The 26,654-nt window shown below is 32.3% G+C and overlaps 1 protein-coding gene and 1 long non-coding RNA gene across 4 annotated transcripts; one reads left to right on the top strand and one right to left on the bottom strand.

Moving 5' to 3' along the window:
* The first annotated feature begins 29 nt into the window (after positions 1-29).
* LOC148622393 (uncharacterized) lies at positions 30-9,075 on the top strand. 2 transcript variants are annotated; one of them, XR_015920636.1, is made up of 3 exons: positions 30-111; positions 929-1,038; positions 8,491-9,075. It is a non-coding gene; the product is annotated as an uncharacterized LOC148622393 (long non-coding RNA). The 2 variants fall into 2 exon arrangements; XR_015920635.1 differs by lacking the exon at positions 8,491-9,075 and adding an exon at positions 1,660-1,810.
* On the bottom strand, positions 4,330-24,849 carry LOC148622392 (transient receptor potential cation channel subfamily M member-like 2). Of its 2 annotated transcripts, none has more exons than XM_088572263.1 (21): positions 24,662-24,849; positions 20,088-20,339; positions 19,629-19,774; positions 18,807-18,930; positions 18,441-18,594; positions 17,685-17,796; positions 16,280-16,463; positions 14,686-14,978; positions 14,180-14,299; positions 12,821-12,889; positions 12,340-12,454; positions 11,399-11,548; positions 11,007-11,106; positions 10,323-10,554; positions 9,570-9,668; positions 9,070-9,213; positions 8,095-8,442; positions 7,261-7,456; positions 6,807-6,966; positions 6,333-6,514; positions 4,330-5,006 (listed from the first exon to the last, which is right to left on the bottom strand). In XM_088572263.1, the coding sequence occupies exons 2-21, from the start codon at positions 20,275-20,277 to the stop codon at positions 4,891-4,893; spliced, it is 3,234 nt and encodes a 1,077-aa protein (XP_088428389.1). In that variant the 5' UTR covers positions 20,278-20,339; positions 24,662-24,849; the 3' UTR covers positions 4,330-4,890. The 2 variants fall into 2 exon arrangements, with proteins under 2 accessions (XP_088428389.1, XP_088428390.1); XM_088572264.1 differs by having other exon boundaries at positions 20,088-20,336.
* Positions 24,850-26,654: the final 1,805 nt, after the last annotated feature.

Raw genomic sequence — 26,654 nt, 5'->3', positions numbered from 1 at the left:
GGCACTATTTGATAGTTTTTTTTCTTAATCACGGCTATTAATTCTAGTATGAGATGGAATTTGAGCTGATCTGATGTAAAAAGGTTGGAATTTTTCTGTCCAGCAAAAGTAGTAAGTCACTCAAATATATATAATATTTCTTTAAAATCATGATTGACCTTTGACCCTATTTTGTTAGAGACGTGACCATAATCGATGTGTACGACATCAATATTTCGATAGAGCAATTTAGCCGTATTATATTCTGTGCCTTAAATTCTCAAAAATCGTTGGCTGTTATCCAGCTGTTTAAAGGAATGCAGATAGTGTGCTTTGGGGCGCGAAAGAAACTGTATATATTTTATTTGTGTTGTACTACCAGTTAAAAAATGTAAATAACATTATATGCCTTATAAAATTATTGTTCTAACGTGAACAGGGGTAATTTTACTAAAACATTGACAATTTGATTATTATTCTTCTATGGAAAAGGGATAAAATGTGATGTGAGCATGTATGAATTTTGAGACATTTGCATTTAGTAAACCGTATAATATTATTATTTTTATTTGAGTAAAAAAAAAACTTTCCATAATGTACTGTTTTTCGATGTATTGCAATGAAATAAATTGAATTACAAGGTTTTTCCCCTGGCTTTAACCGGTTGATGATTATTTTGGGTAGCCTTTAATTATGGTTAACTTGGATTTTTCATTCTTTCTTTAGACTTTAGAGTCTTCTTGAAACTAAATTCTAAATCCCTAAAAATCCATTAAGAGTATCTTTAAAAAAAACTCATTTGTACCATAGTTATAAAACATGTGGAGTGTAAATACCTTGAAACTTTTGATTTTTCACAACTAGCCATTCTCTTAGATAATTCCAGACCAATAAATGTAATTGATTGAAGTGTTCTCACCTTTTTTTTTTCTTTCTCTCGTTTTACTAGCTTATGTTTATATTAGAAAAAGGAACAGAAATGATAAACGCTATAAATGCACTATCGTCTAACATCTATGAAAATAGTAAATAGTCACAGAGAACACCAGAAGGTCTTCAGTAAGTATAAACACACCTTCAAGTAAGTTCTGAAAGGCCCTGAGTTGGCTTTAGCATTTTTGACAAATGAAAAAAGTGGTCTTTAATGAGGTATTATCGTAGTAGTCGTCCACTAAACATTTATGACATTTATGGCTATACTCAGATGTAACGTATCGATATAAATATTTACAAAACAAAAACCAAATGTTTCTATACTCATGCATGTTGGGGTCTACAAGGGTCATCAAATCAAACGATATTTGAAAAGGTAAATCACCCAAAAACATTGTTTCGAGTTAGACATTTTTTCGGTGTAACAAGGTTAGAAATACAATTAATTTAATGCAAATGGTTAAGGCAAGTATTCAGAATTATCAGGGTTCGATTACTAACATTGATTTATTGGTTCACAAATACATAACTTTATATTTTCTTTGCCGATTTCATGCGCTAGAATACGCATTTTTGTACATATCTAAAAGAAGTCATTTTAAAGTTGTGTCTCCAAAAAATATACTTTGTATTTTAAATGAATCTATTGACAGATACATAGAATGCCATTGGGAAAAATTTATGATTGTTTTGTGAGCTCTGAATCAACTACTGTTGTTTAACATTCATTGTTTGGTTTGATTTCAGGGCAAATTAAGTAGATATATCAAAAAATATAGTGATGTGGTATACAGGAAGATGAGCATACCATATTGTGTTCCTCTAAATGATAATAAAATATTCAAACAAATAGTAAAAATGCCTTAATAGTTGTATGTGTGCATGTTAAATCTGTATTTAAGAGGGTGTCAAGGAAAAAACCAGGCTGTGGGTGGCACATGACAACTTTTGTTTTCAAACAATTTTTCACCCATTTTATATCACAAATGCATCCTCCCTCCGAGTTGAAAGTTGGTATTTGATTGCAAAGATAAAAGAGAAATAAATTACATAGAACATTGAAATTCATTAAATAAAAGGAAGATAATTCTATAACAAGAGTTAAATTTATTTGCTTTGTTAGGGATTTTTAAAATCATTTACCGAGCCATCTATTGTTGATTCAAAACAGACTTTATACTTTTTGAAATGAATGCATATGATATAAACATTACATTGGGAAAAAAATCAGTGGGATCCAGTTTAGTCTGTGCCACTTATATCATAGGAAACCTGATTTTCACATGGACAGCCTCATAAACGTTTCTTCGAAAGAAACGATTATGATTATTCTAAAACCCCGATGTAGCAAACACATTGTCTACTATACATGACAAATATGCCGTCATATCAGCAGACAAAGCCCAAAACAACATATTTTGTCTACAAAGCGTATGACATCCAATGTTTATTATCAGAGGTAGACGTAAAAAGTAATAGCAGTGATAAGACCTACACTGCTACCACTCTCTCCAAAGAAGAGATTGTGGAAAACCATAAATCTGTACTATCCTCTTTTGGTCTCTCTACCAAAGACGATGATTGTGATTTACCGTCTGTGTACTGGATTTCTAAACTCTTCAAGAATCCATACAAATAACATCAAATAGCTAGATCTGCAAAATGTACCACCTCCCCTCTTTCAAAACTTTTAACTTCTATACTCACAGCCTTCAAGAAGGGTCTCCAGTCCTACTAGAACACTTGTTACTCCCGTAGTGGCATTAATTCAATGTGGAGCCTGAAAAATTCGGAAGATCTTCTGGAGACCCTCAATTCAAGATTATTATCAGAATATAATAGCATTAAAATCTATGATTTTTCAACACTATATTCGTCTTCTCCCCATACTCAGTAAAAATCTCGACTTGAAAACATTATACATCGTTGTTTCTCCAAAGAAGACGGTACACCTATATACAAATATATAGTTCTTGGTAGAGATTCCTCATACTTTGTAAGAAAAACAGTTCCAAATCATCTTCCAAATATACAGAAGATATTTTCATTATACTGGAATATTTTATCGACAGCATATTTGTCCAGTTTGGTGGCTGCGTTTTTCAACAAACGGTCGGTATTCCAATGGGAACAAATTGTGCTCCTCTACTTGCTGACCTATTCGTTCAGTCTTATGTGACTGATTTTTAGCTGACCTGATCCGAAAGAAAGAACATCGTTTAGCTAGCTTCTTCAATCTCAGTTTCCGCTATATAGATGACATATTATCTTTGAACAATACTAGTTTCTGGGATTTGATATATTGCATCTACCCCAAAGAACTTGATATAAAGGATACTACAGACACTGTGAAGTCAGCCTCATATCTTGACCTACACTTAGAGATCGATGGTTAGGGAAAACTACTGACCTAACTTTACGACAAACGTGATGACTTTTCATTCAGAATTGTCAACTTTCTTTTCATCTGTGGCAACATCCCATCAGCACCTGCGTATGAAGTTTTCGTATCAAAACTCATATGTTATGCCAGAGATTGTCGTAACTACACAGACATTTTGTATTGGGCTAGACGTCTTACAATTTTGCTTCCGGAACAGGGTTATGCTGCTACTAGATTGAAGTCATCACTAGAGAAGTTTTATGGTCGTCATCAATTCGAATTTAAGAATAAACATATAGGAAGAAAGGGTGCACCTTAAGGAGGTAGACCTAGGATAAGGGACATCTCTTGAAATCAGTCATATGTTTGCATCATATTCAATTTCAACAAAGTTTATCAAGTTTTCACTAGAACTCTAACAAATAGGCTTCTGGAACAGGCTTATGTTGCTTAAGATTGAAGTCATCACTACAGAAGTTTTATGGTCGTCATCATGAACTCGTGGATCGTTATGTTGTATCCATCTGTACCATGAAAACTGATCTATTCAACGGGTCATTGTTTTCCTTTCCTCGTTTGTCTATTCCGGACTTGACTTTTTATGAGCAAATCGGCGGGAGTTTCTAGAAAAGCAGCGGACGCTTATCTTATCGGTGCACCTGGTCCATGCTCCCAGTTTTTAATGCAGTCCGAGTTGCTCATTTACTTTTATTACTTTGTATTTATTATTTTAGTTATTTTATGTTCTTTGGTGAGATTTACTTTTTCGAATTTGAAAAGCCAAAACTCAATATCTTTAAGTTTTCGAAAATCCTTGTTGACTTTTATCATGTTCTACATTTGCTAAATCTTTTAATTCTTTTTTTTTTTTTTTTTTTTTGGATATTGATCGAAATAAAATATACCCTGAGTTATGTGACTTTTCAATATGTTGTATTGACCATCAAAGACACAACATAAGTCAATAACATAAGGTTGAAAAGGAACGGCGTTTTGGTAACGATGACGTCATGGACCGAAATGAAAATCCGTCGTCAAAGGTGACTTTTAATCAACATTTTATATTCTGTGTACCATTAGGTATGCTATTTTTCAGCACTGTAATTCATACACAATCAGAAGAATATAAAAGTTACTACAACTAGGTACACTTGTCTGTACAGATATCTAACGTATCCATGTTGCCTGTTAAATACTATAATATATACGTGTTTTTCGTCAAAAAGAATCTATTGAAGACTGATAAAGAACAAATTTTGTGTCGTAGTTGTTTTCTTTATGTAAATAAGCAAACAACTGACAGGATAAAAAAAATTAAAAGATATGGACGGATTCTTCCTCAATATGTGAAATTAATGCACAATACAAATGTGTCAAAAGACATGCGAAGTACACACTACAAATGTCGACTTAATTATGCCATGACAAAGTCAGGTTTCTCAATACTTAAGCATCTTAGAATGAAAATTGATAATCAATAGAGCACATACATACTGTATGATGGTGTCATTTCGCATGATAAAGTGATCAACTTCTACATTTAAATATGATAAAGCAAACAATCACACACAAGCATTAAAAAGTTACAACTTTCTTTAGTCTGAGTCATCAAGTTCCATAAAGTTGATTAGTGTCTTCTCTGTTGAACGGATGATTTTATTAGCGCTGATGTCCTGAAGTGTTTTCATGCGTTTAATTTCATCGCTATCAACTAGAAAAATAGAAACAAAGCAAATATGATTGAAATTACTAGAAATTAATCCCAATAAATCAAGATTATCAAAAATTACCGAACTCATAATCTTAAATCGGAGGGAAATATTACATAGTATATGAGCTTGCAAAATCATGGATAAACCGAAAAATTAACTTCTATGTTTCTGAATGGTATATGCATTATCAAGTGAAATTTTGGGCTAAACCAGGTTAGCGAATACCTCCTGCCTCCAAAGTGTCCATAGTAGCAGTTCCGTTTAAAGTTCGTGTTTTACAAACAAAAGTAAAAATTGTTATTACAATAGGCAAAACGGTTTATGACTAACTGACATATGTAGTGAAAATATATCGGTAATTATTTGTTCCGTTTAAATGGGATAACTTGCCACAGAATCTTATTATCGAAATGAAAACTCTTTAAGAAAAAAAATTTTTTTTCTTTTTTTTTTTTGGTTTTTTTCATGTTTTTTAATATACAAATTGGTTCACATATCACGATGGCGTTTAGGAAAATCAACAAAACTAGTGCAGACTCTAGAAGATATTAGCAACTGTTAGATAGGGGAAGAAGCAGGTATATTGCAAATATGACGAAAATTAATAATTTGGGGAAATCAAAATTGTTTCCTTATCATAAATTCTTGTACTGAAATGGAGTTAAATAAAGCTCTACAAATTTCTATTTCATCAAGTTTCTGTTTATTAGTTTGCCTCAAAACATTTTAAGTATCCAAATAAATGTTAGATGCATATTATGGATACTAGTCACTATTTCGTTTTACTACGATATGATACCAAATTCTATTTTATGACTTTGAACGTCTTAGTATATGCCTACATAAATACTTTGTTGCAAAGTTCACATTTTGAAATGCCTTTAAGAAATAAGGATTATTGCGGTGGTTTCCAACTTTCCGATTTTTCCCCTGATATTGTCATTTGTTAACGGACTTTCCAATTTTTCCCCTGATATAATCATTTGTTAACGGACTTTCCCTTTGACTATTCCATAGTATGCTAGGTGAATATTTCATGTTCTAGAGCAAGTCTACAGTTTTAGATCATATTTATCTTTTAAAACGTTTAAACTGAATACTACCACCGTTCTCAAATTCAAATGTAAAATAGTGAAATAAATGCCGTCTTTGCGTTGAATTATATATTGTTTATGGCACCGTGCCATAAAAGTATTGTCTTGGTGTGTAGACTTACAAATACCACAAATACAAAATATAAATTACGTTATGTCTGTGTGTATTAAATAACAATACAATAATGAAGATACGTATAGCATATCTGAATTAAAAACTAATGAACACACCAGGAAACGATCTCCCTCGGCACACATCATTGCATTTCTGAATACATTTGCCGAGTAACACAACTGGTCTTATAACAAGATTCAGTGGTGCTGGAACCCTTGTCCGGTAATCCATTATTACTGTATAACGCCAATATCTCCATAGTCTTTCAGAGTTAGCTTGGACAATCTCAAAGCGATAGCTAAAATATATAATTATTTGTTGACAGTATAATTATACTTTAGTTTAGATTACAACAAAGCAGAAACCCCAGCATTTCCTGGTCTGGGTATCCTTAGTGAATGATAAATGGAAGGAACTAAAACCTGATAAATTTTATTCATTTTTTGTTTTGTAAACTTTAGTACATCTTTTAAACATTGTGAATTTATGTTGCTTGACTGCTCTGAGGAAACAGAGTTTCAAATTTACTTCCAATTTTGTTAAAATTCATAAAATGTATATGTAAAGATATGAACTTTTTATATACTTACCTGAACAATGCAATAACCAGATTCACAAGAAGCAGATTGGATATCAAAAGATATAACGCAGCAATGACTATGAGTACCCAGTCATATTCGTTACAACGCTCAATGTCCGGGTTACTTTCCCATTCAGACTGAATTGTTGTGCAAGGTGTGGTACTGTTTGCTTGAAATGAAATTTCATATAGTCCCAGATTTAAAAAAGGAATAACTGTATTTGATTGTTTGTGTTCCTTGTGTGTTTTGTTGTAAACTTTTAACTTTTTTCCTTTCATAACGAGAAAAGTCTTGATTTCATATTTTATACAAATATTTAAAAGCCATTTGTCTATAATATTAAAGTTTAAGGAGAAGCAACTTTAAGAGATTATATAACATTTCTTCCCTAATAACTCGAGATGAAATTGGCCAATATTCGATTCATTATGAAATCTAAAATTAAATCAGGAATAATTAATACCTTGAAACTCTTCAAGGAACAATTCTCCATATATTTGCCAGTATGGAATGTACATAATTTTCCAGATTCTCCAGTAAGTCCAATCTTTAAGGTTCCACATGTCATAATGAGCTGGATACATATTGGCATGATATAGTACACCAACACCAACCATAAACACAAACAGTATACCAATAAAACGGAACAAATCTTTTAACTAAAACAAAACAGACCTATGGAGAAGACCCGTGTGAGTTGAAATAACTCATATCTGATACAATCCTTTTTTGTTTGCAAATAAAGTATGTTTAAATAGACCTAATATAACGAATTTTCCAAGTATGATAACGAATTAAGTCTTTCATGATTATTGTAAATGCATTGCATGTATTTGTTTTATTATCAATTTGCCTTTCATAGCAAGTTAGTAAAGGAATTAGTGTTCCTGTAATATATGTTTATTATTATAATTGAGGTTCATCATTACCTTTCTACAAAAAAGGCCCCAATTTCACCACTAATTTCCTTTGACTACTATGACAAATTTTAAAATGGAGGCCATATTTTGTCGAAAGGTAACCACGAACTTTAAATGAAATAAACGATCAGTAATGTTTAAAACTACGTACTGCTAGTTTTGTTTCTTTATTATATAAGATGGCTGGAAAGGAAAGAAACTTACGAAAAACTTGTGTAACCAAATACTTGTCACTTAAATATATGGTTTAATAAATCCAAGGCAAATGATTAAAGGATGTAAACATTTGTTTGTTTTTTTTTTCAACTTTACCAGTTACATTCTTATCATTATATCTTAACTGTTACTTCCCCTTGTTATCAATATCATAAATTTACCATTTCCTTTATCATAATGATTTTAGGCCCGAGCGTTCTAGACATCAATATAGCATGAAGAAATCGCATGTACATCGTAAACAGACTGAGACTATATAAACGCCTTGCAAGTCTACCGTGGGTTCTATACATGTAACTGCCTGTTCCAATAGTATCGTCTGAGCTCTTTTTGAGAAAACGTACTAATATCGCCGAAATTGTTATTAGATATGAGAAAACATCCAATGCATTCCAAAAATCAAACAGGTATCTTTTAATTCTATATCGTAAGGTTTTACTCCGCGCCCTGGTTTCGTCTTCATTCTTGGCAATCCGTGGTTTTAATCGTTCATTATTCCACACAATTATCTGTAAAAAAGAAATATGTATTTCTGGCAAATATCATTTTCTTTTCAGATCATGTTTGATTGAGTACCCATGCTGAGAACATTATTCTAATATGACATGCGTCAGGTCTTTTGACCACACCAGTAATAAAACTTTTATAGATCAACGTCATAGATGTATGACAGTCTTATTTTTGACTCATATATTGATTTTATCCAATATTGCCGACATCACAACAGCTCCAACACAGTCGCCAAATCGTGCAAAATATGGGATGAGTCTTTTCAAAAATATGAAGCCACTATTATAATTTAAAATTATCAGAGAAGTACATGTGACTACCAAACTTATAAAAAATTTGATTTTTTAATTGACAGAAATTGAACGGGCGATTTTAGATTTTTTTGTTTGTTTGTTATTTGGTACTTTCATTCTTATGTAATTTTATTTTATCATTTTTATAAAACAGAATGATTTGCAAACCTTCAATAATATATTCTTTTTTTTTAAAAATTCAATTACATGTACACTTTACCACACATATAGCACAGACAAAAATTCGTAGAATTACTAGTGTTATAGTCAATCTTTCCTTATTGTACTTGGTTATCATCCTATTTATGTTATTGTCATTGAGTTCTTACTAACCCCTCTATATTCTTCTATGATATCGCCAACCAACCAAATGTATATGAGCCATTCATAGATTTTTATTGACTTGAAATTTTCGAAATCCGAGAGTTCAATCAACAAGAATGCACTGTAGCACACTAAAGCACAAATGAAAAGGATCTAAAGTAGAATAAAAAAATATATGAAACTATGTAGAACAACAGGTAAACATACAGGAATGTTAACATGCATGCATAAAAGATTTTTTTGCAATTATCTAGAAACATAAGCAAACATTATTGCATAAAATAAATGGTAACATTTCAATAGCTCATAATACCAAATATAGCTGTGGTATTTTACAATGTCATGTACGTAAAACATTTGTTGTCTTTACGCGGTTAATATTCATTACATGTTGATAAAACTTGTCACCAACTATAATTGATTAAAAGATGTTAAAACATAGATTCGTAATGTATACAAAAGTGAAACATTGCTTGAACACTGGTTGACAGCCTTTGTATCTCTCTTACATAATGAACTATAAATCTTGTAAGAGGTGCGTAGAGAAACTTTGGTAGCATCATTGATTTGTTTTTGCCTGTCCGTTTGCAACCACAAAAGAAGCCGTTCTGGAAAAGAAAAACAATAAGTGCTGCTATATCTTCAGGTATATAATAATTGTACCTTTGTTTTAAGACATCACATGTTTTGACATCAGCGATCAACAATAGTATGAACTGTTAAAGAGTAGTCAAGGAAACCAAGATTCTAGCGGAAATTAAAAGAATGTAAACAAGGGACAAAGACTAGACATGGAAAAAATAAACACACAACAAAGAACATAAAATAACCAAAATAATACGTACAGAGCAACAATAGTAAATGAGCAACTCGGTCTCCACTAAAAATTGGAAGCATGGTCTAGATGCACCGGTTGGGTAATTAACTTTTAGAATGTACATTACTAAACACATGGGTAAGAAACTTTTAGAACTTACTAATAGCCACTTAGATACGTTATTTTGTATACGTTATACCTCAATTGAGATTAGTAAAAATACTTGAAACAATAGATTTATCGCCTGTAAATAAACAGTAAACTGATGTTCACTGCTTTAAAATCTGACAGAGTTTTGTTCATAATACAATGCGATTGAGTTTGCAATATCAGATTCTATAGAATGAAATGGATTGATGCGTGACGTGACAATTAGATAACACAGAAATGTATGAAATTGAGATTTTATACATACGAAAATGAAACTAATGATGCAGATACTTACCCACCAAAAGTCTCCTAACGTTGAACCAATTCTTTTGTACCAAATTTTGTTGAGACGTCTTTGTGCACAACTGTGGGCAATAAAATCTAACATTGCATTGTCGTACGCACATTCTAAAGGGTTAACCTTTATATCCCAAACTGTACAATCTGCAATTACCATTTCCATAGCAAATTCTGGATCCTCTTCATATAACACAGACTGCAGCTCTAATGACCTTTGTGCAAAAACCCTAAGAAAACAACAGGTACATCAGTCTACTATATTACAACAATGCAACAAAACAAAATACATAGAGACGTGATCAAATGCTTAAGAAAATGAGTAAAGGGGGTAAAAAAATGAAAAATAAGACTTAAACACATCTTAGAGTATATCCAAGGATTAAATGATTACATCTAAAAGGAATAACGTCATAAGTCAGAATGCGTTTTATAGGAATCATACTTTCGACTATGGCTTTTCTTCCTATAATCAATTGTGTGGCGCTTACCTCACCGGTGCACCTGATTTTTGTTTTGTACGTGTTCTGTTTTGTTTTTGTTTTGCTTTGTTTTTGTATTTGCTTTTATTTTTTTTTTTTTAAACTTCATTGTCTTTGATGAGCGTCTTTTTTCCTTCAATTAATAATATTGTAAAATAAATTGGAAATGAGAGATATTTTATGCATATAGTCAATCATACTGAGAATGCTCCTTCAGTGAGTTGAACAAAAACTGATCTTTTCCACTCCTTGCTTTTCCTGCCATCCTCTTAAGCACACAACTTGCCAAAACCGCTGTTTCTGTAAACAAATTATGAAAAACAGTTTTTCTATGACTATCGCAAGAATTGAAACGAAAGCTAATATATTCAAAAAACATGTTTGTCCTTATATAATAAACATGGAGTCTGGAAGGGAAAACGATAAATATATTTGTCACTAAATATTACACTAAATGTGACGTGAGCCAGAAATTTTGATTATTCAAAACTAGCCGTATACAGTTAACGACATTAGTTGCTTTTTCATTCTACCTTGCAGAATGACAACTATGTTTGAACAGAAAATAAATTCCTTAAAAAAAGGTTTTCACCTAATTGGTTTGGACATTTTGACCAAAACAAAGTAGCAAGTTCTCTCCTGTTACAGAATATGGCCCAGATCAGCAGGTCATGGTATAATTCTTGTTCCTCTTCATGTGAGTTTATTTTCTTAGACTGTAAGTCTTTATCTGCGTAATTCACTAAAGCATAAAATTGATGATATGAAATTAACATATAATGGATCGTCATCTTGGATTTTAAAAGCCTTGTCAAACCAAGCAGTATATCTCCAATAGCGACTTTCCAATATTATCTTATATCAACTGCATATTATCCCCGTCTCGTGGGAAAAAGATTTTAAGGTTACAAATATCATTTTACGTAAAGAAAAAGACAGATTTTTTCTGTCCGACTGAATGATAGACAGACAGACGGGGTACTGCTTTTAAACCCCTTCAGCTTTGATAATAGACAATAAAACTTATTGAATTAAAATATATATAATATTGCCTAGCTGGCCGAGTGGTCTAGGGCGCTGGACTTTGTGCAAAAATGTCACAACGATGCGAGTTTGAGTCCCGCGGAGGGAACGACCAAACATTTCAGCGGAAATTTGCTACACTGCTCCTTCGGATCAAATTGATACAGGGAAAATATGTAAACGTATAGAAAGGTCTGAAAAATTCCAGCAACATTTAAAGAGCATGTTATAAAGACAAAATAACAGCACTGTTAATATATAACCGAGTTAGTTTGTCTTGCGAATACGAATAATATAAGCATCATTACTGGATGCTATTATGAGCATCAGCGAATTTCAGTCCCATTAATATGATATTTTAGAGTTTTGTTACGAACCCTTAATGAAGTCGTCAACTTTACCATTAACTTTAACTTTACAATACGATGTGAATATCATGTATATGACAATAACAAATTTACTGTGAACATTTCAACTTCATTATCAACCACTACATTGAAATAGGCATACTTTTAGGATAATGTAAAAACTTCTGGCAAAGTTGTCGTCCGGCCTGGATTCTTTTCTGGTAGCTGTCAAGATTCGTATTTTCCAAAAGCGTATAGGTCAAGTCAGATGATGCACCCTGTTCCAAATATTAAAATCATCACTTTGGAATAAAGTATTATAGTTATTATTATCATTCTCACTTATGTTACGGAAAGTAACTATGGCATTCTTTTAGTTGATGTTCACTGCGTGTTCCTGTATCCAGCTGATGATGGAAAACATTTCCATTTATGCAACTGACCATACCTTTTCTCTTTACAAAGATCTCGTTCCTATATAGAGCTATCTTGTTAATTGTGAATTTTATTGATCAGCTTGATCAAAACACGATGCTGTCATCTACGAAAAACACTCATTTGCAAACATCCAGTTACCGATCTTATGATTGGTTTTCATTGTATTGAAGATAAACACTTAGTATACAAAATACTGGTACACGTACCTCTAAGATCGACCACATGTGCTGACAATCTCCTGTAGTCTCGCCTTCAATGCATTCACATCTCAGTCCCTGCAGTAAGAATTAAATGAAATTGTCTTTCATAAAGATTTTTTTACTGTCTAAAGAACAATTAACGCATATTTGTGTAACTTTACAAAAACAAACCTTTTATTAAATTTATATCGTGTTATTCCGGGCCATTTATTTTTTGTTGATCATACTTTTGATAGTTGCGTTTTTAAAGCATAAAACATGATAATTTTTATTTTTACAAACTTAACGACAAACGTGAATACGCTTCATTTCGAATTTTTCCTTTCATCTGTGGCAACATCCCTTCAGCACCTGTGTATGGAGTGTTGATATTACAACTCATACGTTATGCCAGAGCTTGCCGAAACTACGACTTTTTGTATCGCGCTAACATTCTAACAAATAGGCTTCTGGAACAGAGTTATGTTGCTACAAGATTGAAGTCGTCAATACAGAAATTTTATGGTCGTCATCCTGAACTCTTGGATCGTTACAGTGTATCCATTTGCGCCATGAAAAATGACTTGTTCAATGTGTCATAGCTTTTCTTTCCTCTTTCTTCTACACCGGACTTGACGTTTTATGAGCAACTCGACAGGCGTTTCTAGAAAAGCAGAGGATGCTTACTCTACACGTGCACCTGGTCTATGCTCCCAGTTTTTAGTGGAGTCCTGTTCTTTGTTGTGTATGTCTGTTTTCCATGTCTGGTCTGTGTCCCTGGATTGCATTCGTTTGATTACCAGTATAATCTTGGTTCCCTTGATTTTTCTTTCTGATCAAAGATGACAGTAATTTCCTTTAACTGCCTACTATGACACATAATATTTTGATTTGTGAATGTATATTTTGCTTTGGAATACTTGCAGTTTCCAAAATTGCAAGCAAGTGTGGAACATGAAAATGAAAGCCCCGACATTCGCATATACATGTATAATAGGTTAAGCAAATGTTGATAATATTCACTATGGTCATGATCATGGTATAGTTGTCATCATATTCATTATCAAAATGAATGACTGAAATAACGATAATGTATCCATTTATCGCAATGTACTTATAGGATGTTGTGTATCTCAGAGACTAAAATATTAAACACTCGTTACCGATACACTTATTCTGTACTCTTAAGTTTTCATTCTGTTCAAGTAATTTAAAAATAAGCGTCTTTTCATTTTCTTAAATCTTAAAAGAAGCATATTTCGCGATGGTTTCGTATATATTTCAAGCACTAAAAGCAAGCAGTAACATTTTGAACGAACATTCAATGGCAATATTCAAAAAGCCTGATAAATATGGTTTGTCCCTTAAATTGAACTTAAGTCCAACCTTCGTGTATATGTACGGAAACTGTTCTCTGTCAAATTTTACATTCTCTTCCTGTAGTAGAACAGTAACATAATCAACTCTGTTAGCAACAAGAGCTTGCTTGAGAAGAATCTGAAAGTTCTGTGTAAAACGAGAAAAAAACATAAAAGTGACCTAATTTTGTTTACTACGGTAATGATATTGGAATTTAATCGATTAAGGAGTGAGTCCTCTATAAAATAAGGTAATGATATGATAAAACGAAAGTTGCGGACATCACGTTGTAGTGAATTTATAAACAATGCACACATAAAAATATTTGTTTTACATTTGAAAGCATAATTTAAGTTAACAAAGTAAAAAAGGAAGTTTTCGATATCGATTTCCAGTTAACGGAATTAATTAGGTGAGATTTGGCTATAATAAGGGGCAAATGTTCTAAATATCTATAAAATGTAAGATATGAAAAAAAGATTGTATAAAAGATTTTTTCATCATTTTTTACATTACTTGTAGTTAAGTTGCACCTGTGTTTTATCCCCCTCGTCTGACATTTCTTGAATGAACTGGTAAGCGATATAGAAATATAGAGGCAATGAAGCAGGCGACAAGGATTTCTGGTATCCTTCCATGAATTCCTTAACATTTCCTTCAACTTTAGCATTATGCAATGTGACTGATGATGGGTGAACACTATTTACTCTAAGTCTACCATTTGGCATCCCTGAAGACCTATCTCCGTGTAAATTGTTCGGAGTGGCCACCTGAGGAACAATTTTATTTTCAAAATCTGTGTCCGTGTATAAATCCAATTTTTCATCTGAAAGTATCATGCAAGGAGTAATCAAGGCAACTAAGATAATAACACAAGTCAAAAGAATGTAATCCAAGGACAAAGACCTGGTATGGAAAACAAACACACAACAAAGAACAAAAAATGTCCAAAACAATAAATACAAAGTAACAAAAATAAATGAGTAACTCCATTAAAACAGGGAAAATGGACCAGGTGCACCGGAAGGGTAAACGTCCGCGGCTTTTTTAGAAACACCCGCCGAGTTGCTCATAACAAGTGAAGTCCAGAGTAGACGAAAGAGAAAAGGAAAACTATGAGAAACGTTGAACAAATCAGTTTTCATCGTACAGATGGATACACCGTCCACAAGTTCATGATGATGACCATTAAACTTCTGTAGAGATGACTTCAATCTTGTAGCAACATAACCCTGTTCCAGAAGCCTAGTTGTATGTAGTCTAGCACAATACAAAATGTCTGCGTAGTAACGAAGGAAGGAGTGGTGCCATTGATGAAAGGAAAGTTAACAATACGCCATAAAAAGTCATGGCGTTTGTCGTAAAGTTTGGTCAGTAGCTTTCCTTTACCATCGACATTTAAATGTACGTCTTGAGATAAGGGATACTACTATATATGAGGCCAACAGCAGTATCCCTTATCTCAAGTTCTTTGGGGTAGATGCAATGTATAAAATCCCGGAAACTAGGATTCTTTAACGATAATACGCCATCTGTATAGCGGAAACTGAGATTAAAGGATCTAATTAAACGATACTCTTTCTTTTGGATCAGATCAGCTATGAAATCAGCCTCATAAGAGTGAATAGGTCAGCAAGTAGAGGAGCACAATTTTTTTTCTATATGAATGCCGATTGTTTGATGAAAAAAAACGCGTCCAACACACTATCGTTATGCAAAACGTAATACAAATACCAATAATAAAAAAAGAAGTATTGAAACATTGAGGGGGTAACATAGAAAAGGGAAAAAATGAATCGCCTGAATCAAGAATAGTGCGTCCCTTGCTGTACCTCCAAGTCCGTTTATCACGTGATGTAAGTGACAATTACAGATGATAATGAAAGTAAACTAAAAACAGAAATGAACTAGTCAAAATAAATAGAATGTAAAATCATGTCGGCGGCAGAAAGAAATTCTACTTTAGATAATGCTTCAATACTTTTGTTTGTAGTTTAAAATTAGTAAACCTATAATCAAATTCTTAAATTAAAATGTTTCAAATAGTAAAAAAAAATATCATAAGAAAATGCATATATACTAAACAACTTCACAATTCTATTATTCCTACATGTGTGTTTTATCTACCTAGTTCTATAAATTTTTCTTCTTCTGCTGATACTTGAATCACAGGTTTTTGTCTAACTTTGGCAGATTTTACAGGTCTATTGTTTTCGTCGGTGCCACTTTTCGCCCAAGCACGTATAATGGCATTACTGACGGCTTCTGGGAATATGTTTTCGTCATTTTCTTTTATGTCTAGTATGTTTACCTGTAAAATTAATCATTCGAATTCCACTTAAAAACACAGTCATGCTTAGAAGCTGATGTTTGTTTGGCTTATAAAGAAAAGCAAAAAAATGAAAACGAAGAGATGAAGACCAATTTTTGTTGCAATATCTTTCCGTTAACTTTTTCGTTTTGTTTTTTTTTATTTCTGTTAAGCGTGAGCACTGTTAGTTCAACTCTTGGATAATATAAATTTCAAACAAACACAATATACAACATCACTTTACTATATACTTAAAAGAAAATTCCGAATTTCATTCAATTCCTATTGTAATTTTCGTGATGATTGTTTTCAATTTACAATGTATTATTTACAATTTGCAAAACATCTGGATTATTGGTTTTGATCAAGTTATAATTAACTTTATCAAATCCAAATTAATTTCAAAATTCCTAAAGCATAGAGGCTTCATTCCTTGTATTGTACAAGGTAGAACCTCTCGGTGAAATTTGGCTTCCTTTTTCGATAGTTTTGGTTTTGAGTACATCTTGTATATATGTCACTTTTGGATTAAGATCTTTGATGAAAATGTTGCTGATAATAGATTTCTTCTTGAAACGTGTGTACGCATAACGAAATTTGCGATAAACATGATTACTATTGTTGTATTTTAAAAATTCCCTATACAGAATCCTATTTCCATATGCCTGTTTTCGATCCATCCATTCTCCATTCCTTATACCCGGTATACATATAAATGTAAGTTTACCCCCAATCAAAGGCTTGTGTTCTCAGTATTACCAATACTTTCTATTTATCCAACTATTATTACCAATCATCAAACTTCTGTGTCTCTTAGAAGCTTCTTACTGATGTTTTGTGTGTATTATTTACCTCTTTTACGATTACAAGCATGTCATATCTTGGAACTAAAGTTTATATGTATGGTCCAATGTTCATTATGTATGGAGATTAGAACCTTTGTATCTTTCCACATTTGACCATTTCTTAGTTTGAAAACAAAAATTACTAACAATAGTTAGTAAAGCTTTATTGTTAATATAAGCACTAATTTGACTGTTCGATATATTAGCTGTCAATTATTAGGATTTGTCGTCCAGTTTTGTTTCGTCGCACATTAATATTTACATTTGTTACATTCTATTCAAACGTTCATATTCTTCATATTTTACATTCCACATTTTATTTATCATTTCGTTATGAGAAAGATTTAACAAGCATATACTCGATTCTAAAACTTACCAACTGTTTATGATCTTCAATGGTTTTCATACAATTTTTCAGCGTTGTTAAATCATTTTGATGGAAATAGACACCAAACAAAATCGGAGCCTCAACTTCTACTGAATGTTTACTAAAATTTAAGTGTTAACAAATTGATATAGATTGGTTATAAAAATAAGTACTAAAACTATATTATATTTGAAAGAGTAATCAATGGAACCAAAATTACAGAAGAATTCAAAAGATAAAGACCAGACATGGGAAACATACATACATAACAAAGAGCATTAAATAACAAAAATAATACATACAAAGTAACAAATGTAGTAAATGAGCAATTCGGAGTCCAATAAAAACTGTGAGCATAGATCAAGTGCACCGGTAGGGTAAGCGTCCTCTGCTTTTCTAGAGACATCTGCCGAAAGCCTTATTGAAATTAGTCTAGAGCAATACAAAAATGTCTGCGTAGTTGCGGCAAGCTCTAACATAACGTATGATTTGTGATATGAACACTCCATACGCAGGTGCTGAAGGGATGTTGCCACAGATAAAAGGAAAGTTGATAATACGGATTGAAAAGTCATTGCGTTTGTCTTATAGTTTGGTCAAAATATTCCTTTATCATCGATCTTTTAGTTTATATAAAAACTCCCTAATTGACGTTATATGCACAACTTTACTTATTACATGATTCTATTCATCTGAATTGTATGGATTTAAAAAGTATGCGTAAAAGCATGTACAAAAGATGCAATAAAAATAAAATATATATACTCTTTCTCAGACAGACAGCCTGCAATCAGATCGGCAGCTTTACCAGATCCTTTCAAAACTAAAACAGGTATGCTGGACTTAAGAACCTGTTCTACGAGTTTGATTGTATGAATGTCACCTTCGGCAACAATCACTATCACAGGCATTTTTAATTCTGTAAAATACATACATAAAACATAAATATGACTTCGTTATGTATTTACAAGTTTATCCTGCTCGATATCATTTAAAACATACGCGTATCAATCTATTATTATCATGTGAAATTTCATATAGTTGTGAAAGAATAACGGTTAATATTCTTCGTGTCAAAATTGAATGAATATGTGATGCAATTTTTTTTCCATAAGATAATTCTTTCTTTACTATTGTCTTTCCCGAGTTCCACGAACGGTATATATTCCTTTGAAATATTTGAAAGTAATTCAACATAGCCATTGTCATCTAATTGGAAGCATTTTCCTTCCTCAGATCTTTTCTTTTCATCAACCTACAATAGAAATATTTCTAAACATGTAATATGTGTTTACAGTGTAAAACTTTGAAAATATATTATCAAAAAGAAAACTATCGCATTACATTAATATGAAAAAGATCAATTCTATTTAACAACATTTTTGCACACTCGTCAGCAAATAAGTTCTTAGATACAACAAATACACTTTAATTTATCTATTTCAATGTTATAAACCATTCAACATCGAAATGAGCAATAGTTTTCATACACACAATAACATACCAATGGAGGGTAGTTTAGAATTGTAAATGCGTGTCATTTAAAAACGAACATTCAACGGCACCAGGTAGCTGGATTAAATAACCTTTTGATTTGTAATCTATCACTATAAGAATGATGTAATATAAATCGTTTTATTTGCACTTTTACACACACATTTCTTCATACATTGTATTGTAAGTCTTGGTTTATTTATTTTTACAGAACATGTCCACGGTTCTTTTCATTTAATTTTCAGCAGAACTTTTTTTGCACTCTCCGTGTTAAGGGTGACTATCTCTTCATTTTATTGCCTATCATAATCTCATCTTCGACATTTCACAAAATCAGAAGTTAGCACTGAACGCAGATCAGATCAGTTTACGCAGAGAGTGGAAAGAACAATCTCATTTTGTTGATTTCAATAGTCGTACGCCTTTGTGAAAATCTGATATACTTTTACTGTAACTTACGTCAGGCCTTATTCCAACTAATGATATATCAATTGTGTCATTATCTTTTTTTGTTTTGTTCTTATTCAGAACGTTGAAATTGTTTACTGCTTCCCGGACCAAATTGCTCACTTTTTCGTTTGATCCTTTATACAAAATCAGGCAATCTATAAAATAGAATTGTATAAGAATCATATCTTATTGAACAGCTCAAGATAATGTAAGTTATCTCAATATTACAGTACTATGTTATATGACGAACACCAAGCATTTTCACAAAACCATACATAACTGACTAATTCATAAAAATGTTGTTCTTGTATCTTTTATATCTTTTAAAAAGTGTTTTGGAAATTTTGACTGTAATTGCAGATTAACAATGCGTTATTGATATATCTTTCAGCTACAGAAAATGCCTTAAACTAATGTCCTCAATTGCATATTACTACAACAACGAGTTAATATCATTGATGTTGTTACCTTTAGCACCCACAGCAGTTTCTATCAAGCCTAACTGGAATACTGGTGTGAGCCATGGTTTTGGTACAAAAGTACTGGAGTCTCCAATCACCGACAGTACTAATCTGGGATATTTATTCTTATTAGCATGAATTAATTCTTTTTTTATAGCCTCCGTTGATTTACTTTCACCATTAAACATTTTTTGCATGATACGTGGTACTTGAATCTTCTACACAAGTCTTCTAGTAGAAACTGGAGGGGAACCAACTACTGCAATAAGGAAGAGATGAATAATTTAATCATTATATTTACTTGTTTATTTATTATGAATATGAAGAAGAAACCTTTTATTCAATTCAATTGCATCACATTTTTGGACGTTTCGTTGTAGATATTTTCGTTTCGTGGTTGTATGTTTGATTGTGTCCAAATAAATAAAAAAGAAATGTTCATTTACAATGTAACATCTCCCTTGACCCCTTTCCATCCGTGTGTATTTTTAATTTCTGAGATGTTTGTATTGTTTTATGGACATTGAAGTGCTCTGTATCGTCCACAGTGTATGTTATTACCTAAGACACATTTAGACTGTGTTCTTTGAACTATATTGAATACCATATCCGGTAATTTGTTGCACTATATAATGGCACAAAAATAAACACAAGAATTACATTCTGTGTGAGATTGAAAAGGATCAAAACAACTTTTTTAACGTATACTAGTATATTGCACTGGAATACTATACTATGAGTTCTAGGCTTATTATTTTTCAGGGGGTTACGGGGGATTAGCTCCAATGCGCATGTGCATGACGTCACATCTGGTGGCTGTGGACCGGAAGTGACCGGAAGAGGAAGGAGACAGAAGTGGACCTTGGGTATGACCGGAAGTGCACTTAGGTGGGGACCAATAAAGGAAACATAAGGACCTTTTGATGTAGGAAAGGGGTGTCTTAAAGGTTGGGAGGGGGAAACAATCTCCATAGATGTCCTCAATAAGTGTCCTAAATAGTGTCATTATATAGTATACTATAAACAGGTAATAATATAAAAGGTGGGTGTATTATGACAAGAGTTATCTTTCTTTGTTTATATTACTTTTTTTATTTTTACATTTTCATAACCGTTAATTGTTTTTCTTTTTTTTTTAATTTTCTTTTTATAAATTGTCTTTGTGTAATAATGTCAAATTGAATAGGCACTTTGAATAGATTTTAAATTTTGATTTGATTTTCTCCTTGCGATGTTCAATTAATTGTGTAATTTGAATAGATGTCTCACGCATTAGACAGATGTTTGAAACTTTATTGGTGATTTAAATAGCCAATTAATTTTTAACCGTTTTTATTCTGCTTTATGAATACATTACAGGTGTAAGGACGTGTTGTGTAATGTTTACCACTAAGAAATAAATTTTTATCATTGTTTTTTATTCACTTATGTTTAATATTTTTTGTATTCAGTTTGAAATTTTGACTAATCAGTAACAATTATCCTGACTACCGTAAGGTTTACATTTGGAAAGTTAATAGCTTTTGAATGGCGTATTGCCTTTCATTTCAGATTTGTATAGTCTCTTACAGACCCACTCAACCTTTTCATCGATTTTATCCATGTTATTGGGGTCTATCGGGTAAACCGATTTCTTTTTTTACAATATATATTTTCAATGTTTACATGACGCATGTACTTAATTTGACCCGTTATGGGGTTGTTTTTGGTAAACCATTGATTTGTTGATGTTTTTCTCTCCACATTTTCAATCGTAGTTTGTTTCCTTCGCCCTTGTTTGTTAAAGTTTGATATTTGTGTGCTCGTTTAATTCTTTTCTTTTTTTATTATAAGGAGATTGAACTTTTTACTGCTATAGTATGTTTTCAAGGTGTTATGAGGCTCCATCTGGTAAACCAATTTTTTTTCATACTTTCATTGTCATGTCGCGTGTACTAGATTTGACCCGTTATGGGGGTAAACCATTCAACTACGGAATTTATATTTTCTCTATTATTTTCATTCGTGGTTTTTTTTTTGTTGAAATATTGTATGATGGGTTTTTTTATCAGAATATTGAACTTTTTATTGCTATAGTATGTTTTCAAGTTACTAACACTCAAACTTTGACCCGTGTTATGAGGCTCTGATGGTAAATATATTTGTTATGCTATTTTATGCGGTTTTAGAAGGTGTTATCGGTTTTGAGCTACCCTGTCTTGTAAGGAGGTCTTTCTTTAGTATAGTTTTATTACACAACAAGATTTTTTGTTTTTCTTTTCTATTGTATTTACAATTCATATTCATTGTTCCATTCGTTCAATTCGTTCTCAATGGACGATAGAACGTGCACAATGCAATCCAAAGAATGAACTGTCAAATGAAAAGGAGGTCCCAGAAAGACTTTGTGGTAGACCAGCTGGAGGAAAGGAGAAATCCAACGGGACAACAGATGTGACACCTATAAATAGAACCGTATAGAGAGAAGTTCGGAACAAAGATCGTGCATCCTGTATAAGAAACAACGACCTTAAGAAATCAAGAAAGTTACAAAAGTTCAACAAGATGAATCATATTGATCTACAGAACATTATATAGTGAGATAAAACTTCATAAAAAAGGAGGAGCTATATGGGAAATACAACGAACACCACCAGAAGTCATGTTTCCGAGGAACGAAAGGAGGAGAAATTTAAATAGAGTGAAAAAGGAACAGCCTTGATGTCAACGATACTCGGACGGCAAGAAGACTCACAGCAAAGCGGAATCATAAGAAGATCGGATCGTGAAATTACTTAATGGGGAAGAAATAAAAAATGGTTAATGGAACAGACCAATTAGCAGGACCCGGATTTGAAATACATTAAGTTGGGTTAAGTAACTTGAAAACATATTTTAGCAGTAAAATCTCCTTATAATAACAAAAGAAAAGAATTAAACGAGTATACAAGTCTCAAACTTCAACAAAAAGGGCGAAGGAAACAAACAACGAATGAAAATATGGAGTGAAACAAAATCAACAAATCAATGGTTTCCCAAAACAACCCCATAACGGGTCAAATCAAGTACATGCGACATGTAAACATTGAAAATATATATTGAAAAAAAAGAAATCGGTTTACTCGATAGAGCCCCATAACATGGATAAAATTTCAAACCGAATACCAAAAACATATTAAACATAATTTTTAAAAAAATGATAAAAATTTATTTCTTAGTGGTAAACATTGCACAACACGTCCTTACACCTGTAATGTATCATAAAGCAGAACAAAAACGGTTAAAAATCAATACATGGGCTATTGAAATCACCAGTAAAATGGAAAGTTTCAAACATCCGTCTAATCCGTGAGACATCTATTCAAATTACACAATCAATTGAACATCGCAAGGAGAAAATCAAATAAAAATTTAAAATCTATTCAAAGTGTCCATTCAATTTGACATTATTACAAAAAGACAATGAAATGACAATTAATTTACAAAAATAATAAAAAAAAATTAACGATAGTGAAAATGTAAGAAATAAAAAAAAGTAATATAAACAAAGATAACTCTTGTCAGAATACACCCCTTTTTTATACTTACCTGTTTATAGTATACTATATGATGACACTAATTAGGACACTTAATGAGGATACCTATGGAGATCGTTTTCCCCTCCAAACCTTTAAGACCCCCTTCCTACATCAAAAGATCCCCATGTTCCCTTTATTGGTCCCCAACTAAGTCCACTTCCGGTCACTTCCGGCCTCTTCCGGCCACCGAATGTGACGTCAGGTGCATGAGCATTAGGGCTAATTCCCCTTAATACCCCTGAAAAATAATAAGCCTAGAACTCATAGTATACTACTCACCGGCATTCAATAACGTATGTTATATACAGGGAAGATAACGTATACTTATAGAATGGTCTGAAAATTTCTTAACGATGTTAGAACTGTCAAATTTGCGATGCAAATTTTTGGTCGTTCCCTCCGCGGGACTCGAACTCGTACCGCTGTGACATCTATGGGAATACCGCCTGCACAAAGTCCAGCGCCCTAGACCACTCGGCCAGCTTTATTAAAATGTAGCTTTCGCTGGCCGGGTCATTCCTCCTCGTAGGATTAATCTAGGGCTGTAACTTAGTACACGATGTATGGTAGTACGGGACAGTTGATCTAGGTGTCATTATGTAGGATAGAGGATGCATGTCACAACAAATCAATATTATACAACGTCTCAGAATGTAATCTAGGGCGCTGGACTTAGTGCAGGCGGTGTTGCCATAGATGTGACAACCCGTGTGTTTTCTTCTAGTTTGTTTTGAGGTCCCCGTGTGTTTTCTTGTGGTTTGTTTTGATTTTTGTTTGATTTGTTTGATAGTTTTCTGGACACATTTTGTCACTTGACTATTTACAGTTTAACAATGGTTACCCCTGCACAATTCAAAATAAATGTTCACTGCTCTATTGTAGAATATGATACAGATTGCTAACAATATTCTGTTTCCTTTAAATCACCTTTTTAGAATTTACTCGAAGTAAAACCAAACATATTTGTAATTGAATAAAATTACCTTGTAAATATGAAAAAAAATATTTAAACAAAATAACTTGCCTTATAATGAATGCTTCAGCTCTTCTGTACTAGGTGGCGTCTAGATTTTACTTCCTGGCTTGATTTTTGCAGCGTTGACCATGTAAAAAATCTGTCAACTAATCATTGATCGAGACATTTTCCAAAAACTGTTTTACATTTCTGAAATCCGTACAAAAGGTAACTATTGATCGTGTTTTACTAGACGGTCGAAAATGTTAAGGGCGGCATTTAAATATAAGATAAAACAAATAAGAGTGTATAAATGTGCATTTAAAATCCTGAATAGTAAAGAAAATTTCTAATACTAGAAACCAGTTTAATATCTGCTTATGAACTGGATCGATTCTATTAAGTTCAGAAATTGAATTTCTACTGTATATGACGTTGCATTTTGTGCGTGTTATCAGGATACACACTTCAACAAATAATTATCGATCTTTTACAAATAAAGTATAAATTTAAGTTATAATTTAACAGTTTGTTTCTGTTGACTGGTTGTTGATTCTGTTTTCGGTTGTTCATTTTAACTTTTCAATCAAGGCGATGGCGAAACCGTGCACAGACAGCATACATCTAGTTCCTTTGGGCCAACAATTATTTTCATTTTCCCGATTTACTTTTTCGTTTTACTTCTTTCTTGAAATAGACATACATGTACATTGCTCACATCAAAACTGGTATGATGTACAATTTTGTCTCACCGTTGGCTCTGTTTTGAATATATGTAGAAATTATATAATTAGAAAACTATGGGTTTGATTTTTATGTCTGTTTTCCATGTCTGGTCCCTGGATTACATTCTTTTGATTACCGCTATAGCATTGGTTTCCTTGATTACTTTCTCATAGACACATTACGTTAATACTTTACACCTAACAGCACAATACATGACTCTTTAAGAACTATAAAACATTATAGCATTAAAGTGAAACAGAAAACTTTGTTTTCATGTGCTTTTGTTGCTTTGTGTGTATGATTATAGTTACTTTTTGTTCTTTGTTGTGTATGTCTGTTTTCCATGTCTGGTCTTTGTCCCTGGATTACATTCTTCTGATTACCACTATAGCCTTGATTCCCTTGATTACTCTTTTAACGTTGACCTTATTTATCTACATTGTCTTCGGCCACCCGACGTTGTCTTTATTGATCTACATTGTGTCTAGTCACCTGACTCTTTAAATCGATATCTAAAAATACTCTCAAGTATAAATAACTTCTACGAATATGAGGAAAATGATATTGAATGTTTCTTCTGAATTAAGGATTGCCAACTTTTGCTATTTAATCACTTTTTAGTGTTTAGTTTCACTTCAAACGTATATGTATTCTATATTGTACTGATTTACATGTAGAAAAATAGTAAAGAGAACTTTATGAAAGCTAGTTTGATGTGAAATGTTTGCCCAAGGTTGGGACTCAAAAAATATATAACATTACTTTTAGTAACAAGTTATGTTGGCTCTTTTATAAGTTTTTTTTTATCTGTATGTTTGATATCAGTGTATCAATCGCTTTTAATATTTAGAATTTAATAAAAACAAAGCTTATTGTAGTTACTAAATCTTAATTGTAATAAAGATAATGTACGTGATTATCTACCCCTTATACAGAAACTGTCTTTAATTTTGCATACATGTATAAATGTTTCCTTTTAGATGCTACCTAAATATAAAACAGTGACGAAAATTTTCTACTAAGTGCAAAGATGTTTTTAATATCGGATAAACCTTGTATTACCTGCTAATTTTTATATTACATTTTTCTTCATATCAATCACTTTTATGTATAGAATAATGATTGTCTTTTGTATATTGAAAGAGTAATCAAGGGAACCAATGTGATAGTGGTAATCAAAAGAATGTAATACAGGGACAAAGACCCTGTATGGAAAATAGACCTACACAACAAAGAACATAAAGCAACTAAAATCATACATACAAAGTAACAAAAGCAAATGAGCAACTCGGACACCACTATAAACTGGGAGCATGGACCAAGTGCACCGGTAGGG

This window comes from Perna viridis, chromosome 3 (genome assembly GCF_037379345.1).
Source record: "Perna viridis isolate PV_CMFRI_1.1 ecotype Kerala chromosome 3, ASM3737934v1, whole genome shotgun sequence".
Taxonomy (NCBI): Eukaryota; Metazoa; Mollusca; class Bivalvia; order Mytilida; family Mytilidae; genus Perna; species Perna viridis.
This window is presented reverse-complemented; position numbering and strand designations above follow the sequence as displayed.

Excerpts from the sequence above, each read along its gene's own strand:
- LOC148622392 (XM_088572263.1), bottom strand. The coding sequence starts at position 20,277 with ATGCAAAAAATGTTTAATGGTGAAAGTAAATCAACGGAGGCTATAAAA. Across the intron at positions 16,464-17,684 it reads TTGAAGATCATAAACAGTTG|GTAAACATACTAGACATAAA; the intron begins GTAAGTTTTAGA and ends TTAATTTTACAG. Across the intron at positions 9,669-10,322 it reads CGTTAGGAGACTTTTGGTGG|AACGGCTTCTTTTGTGGTTG; the intron begins GTAAGTATCTGC and ends TTTCTTTTCCAG.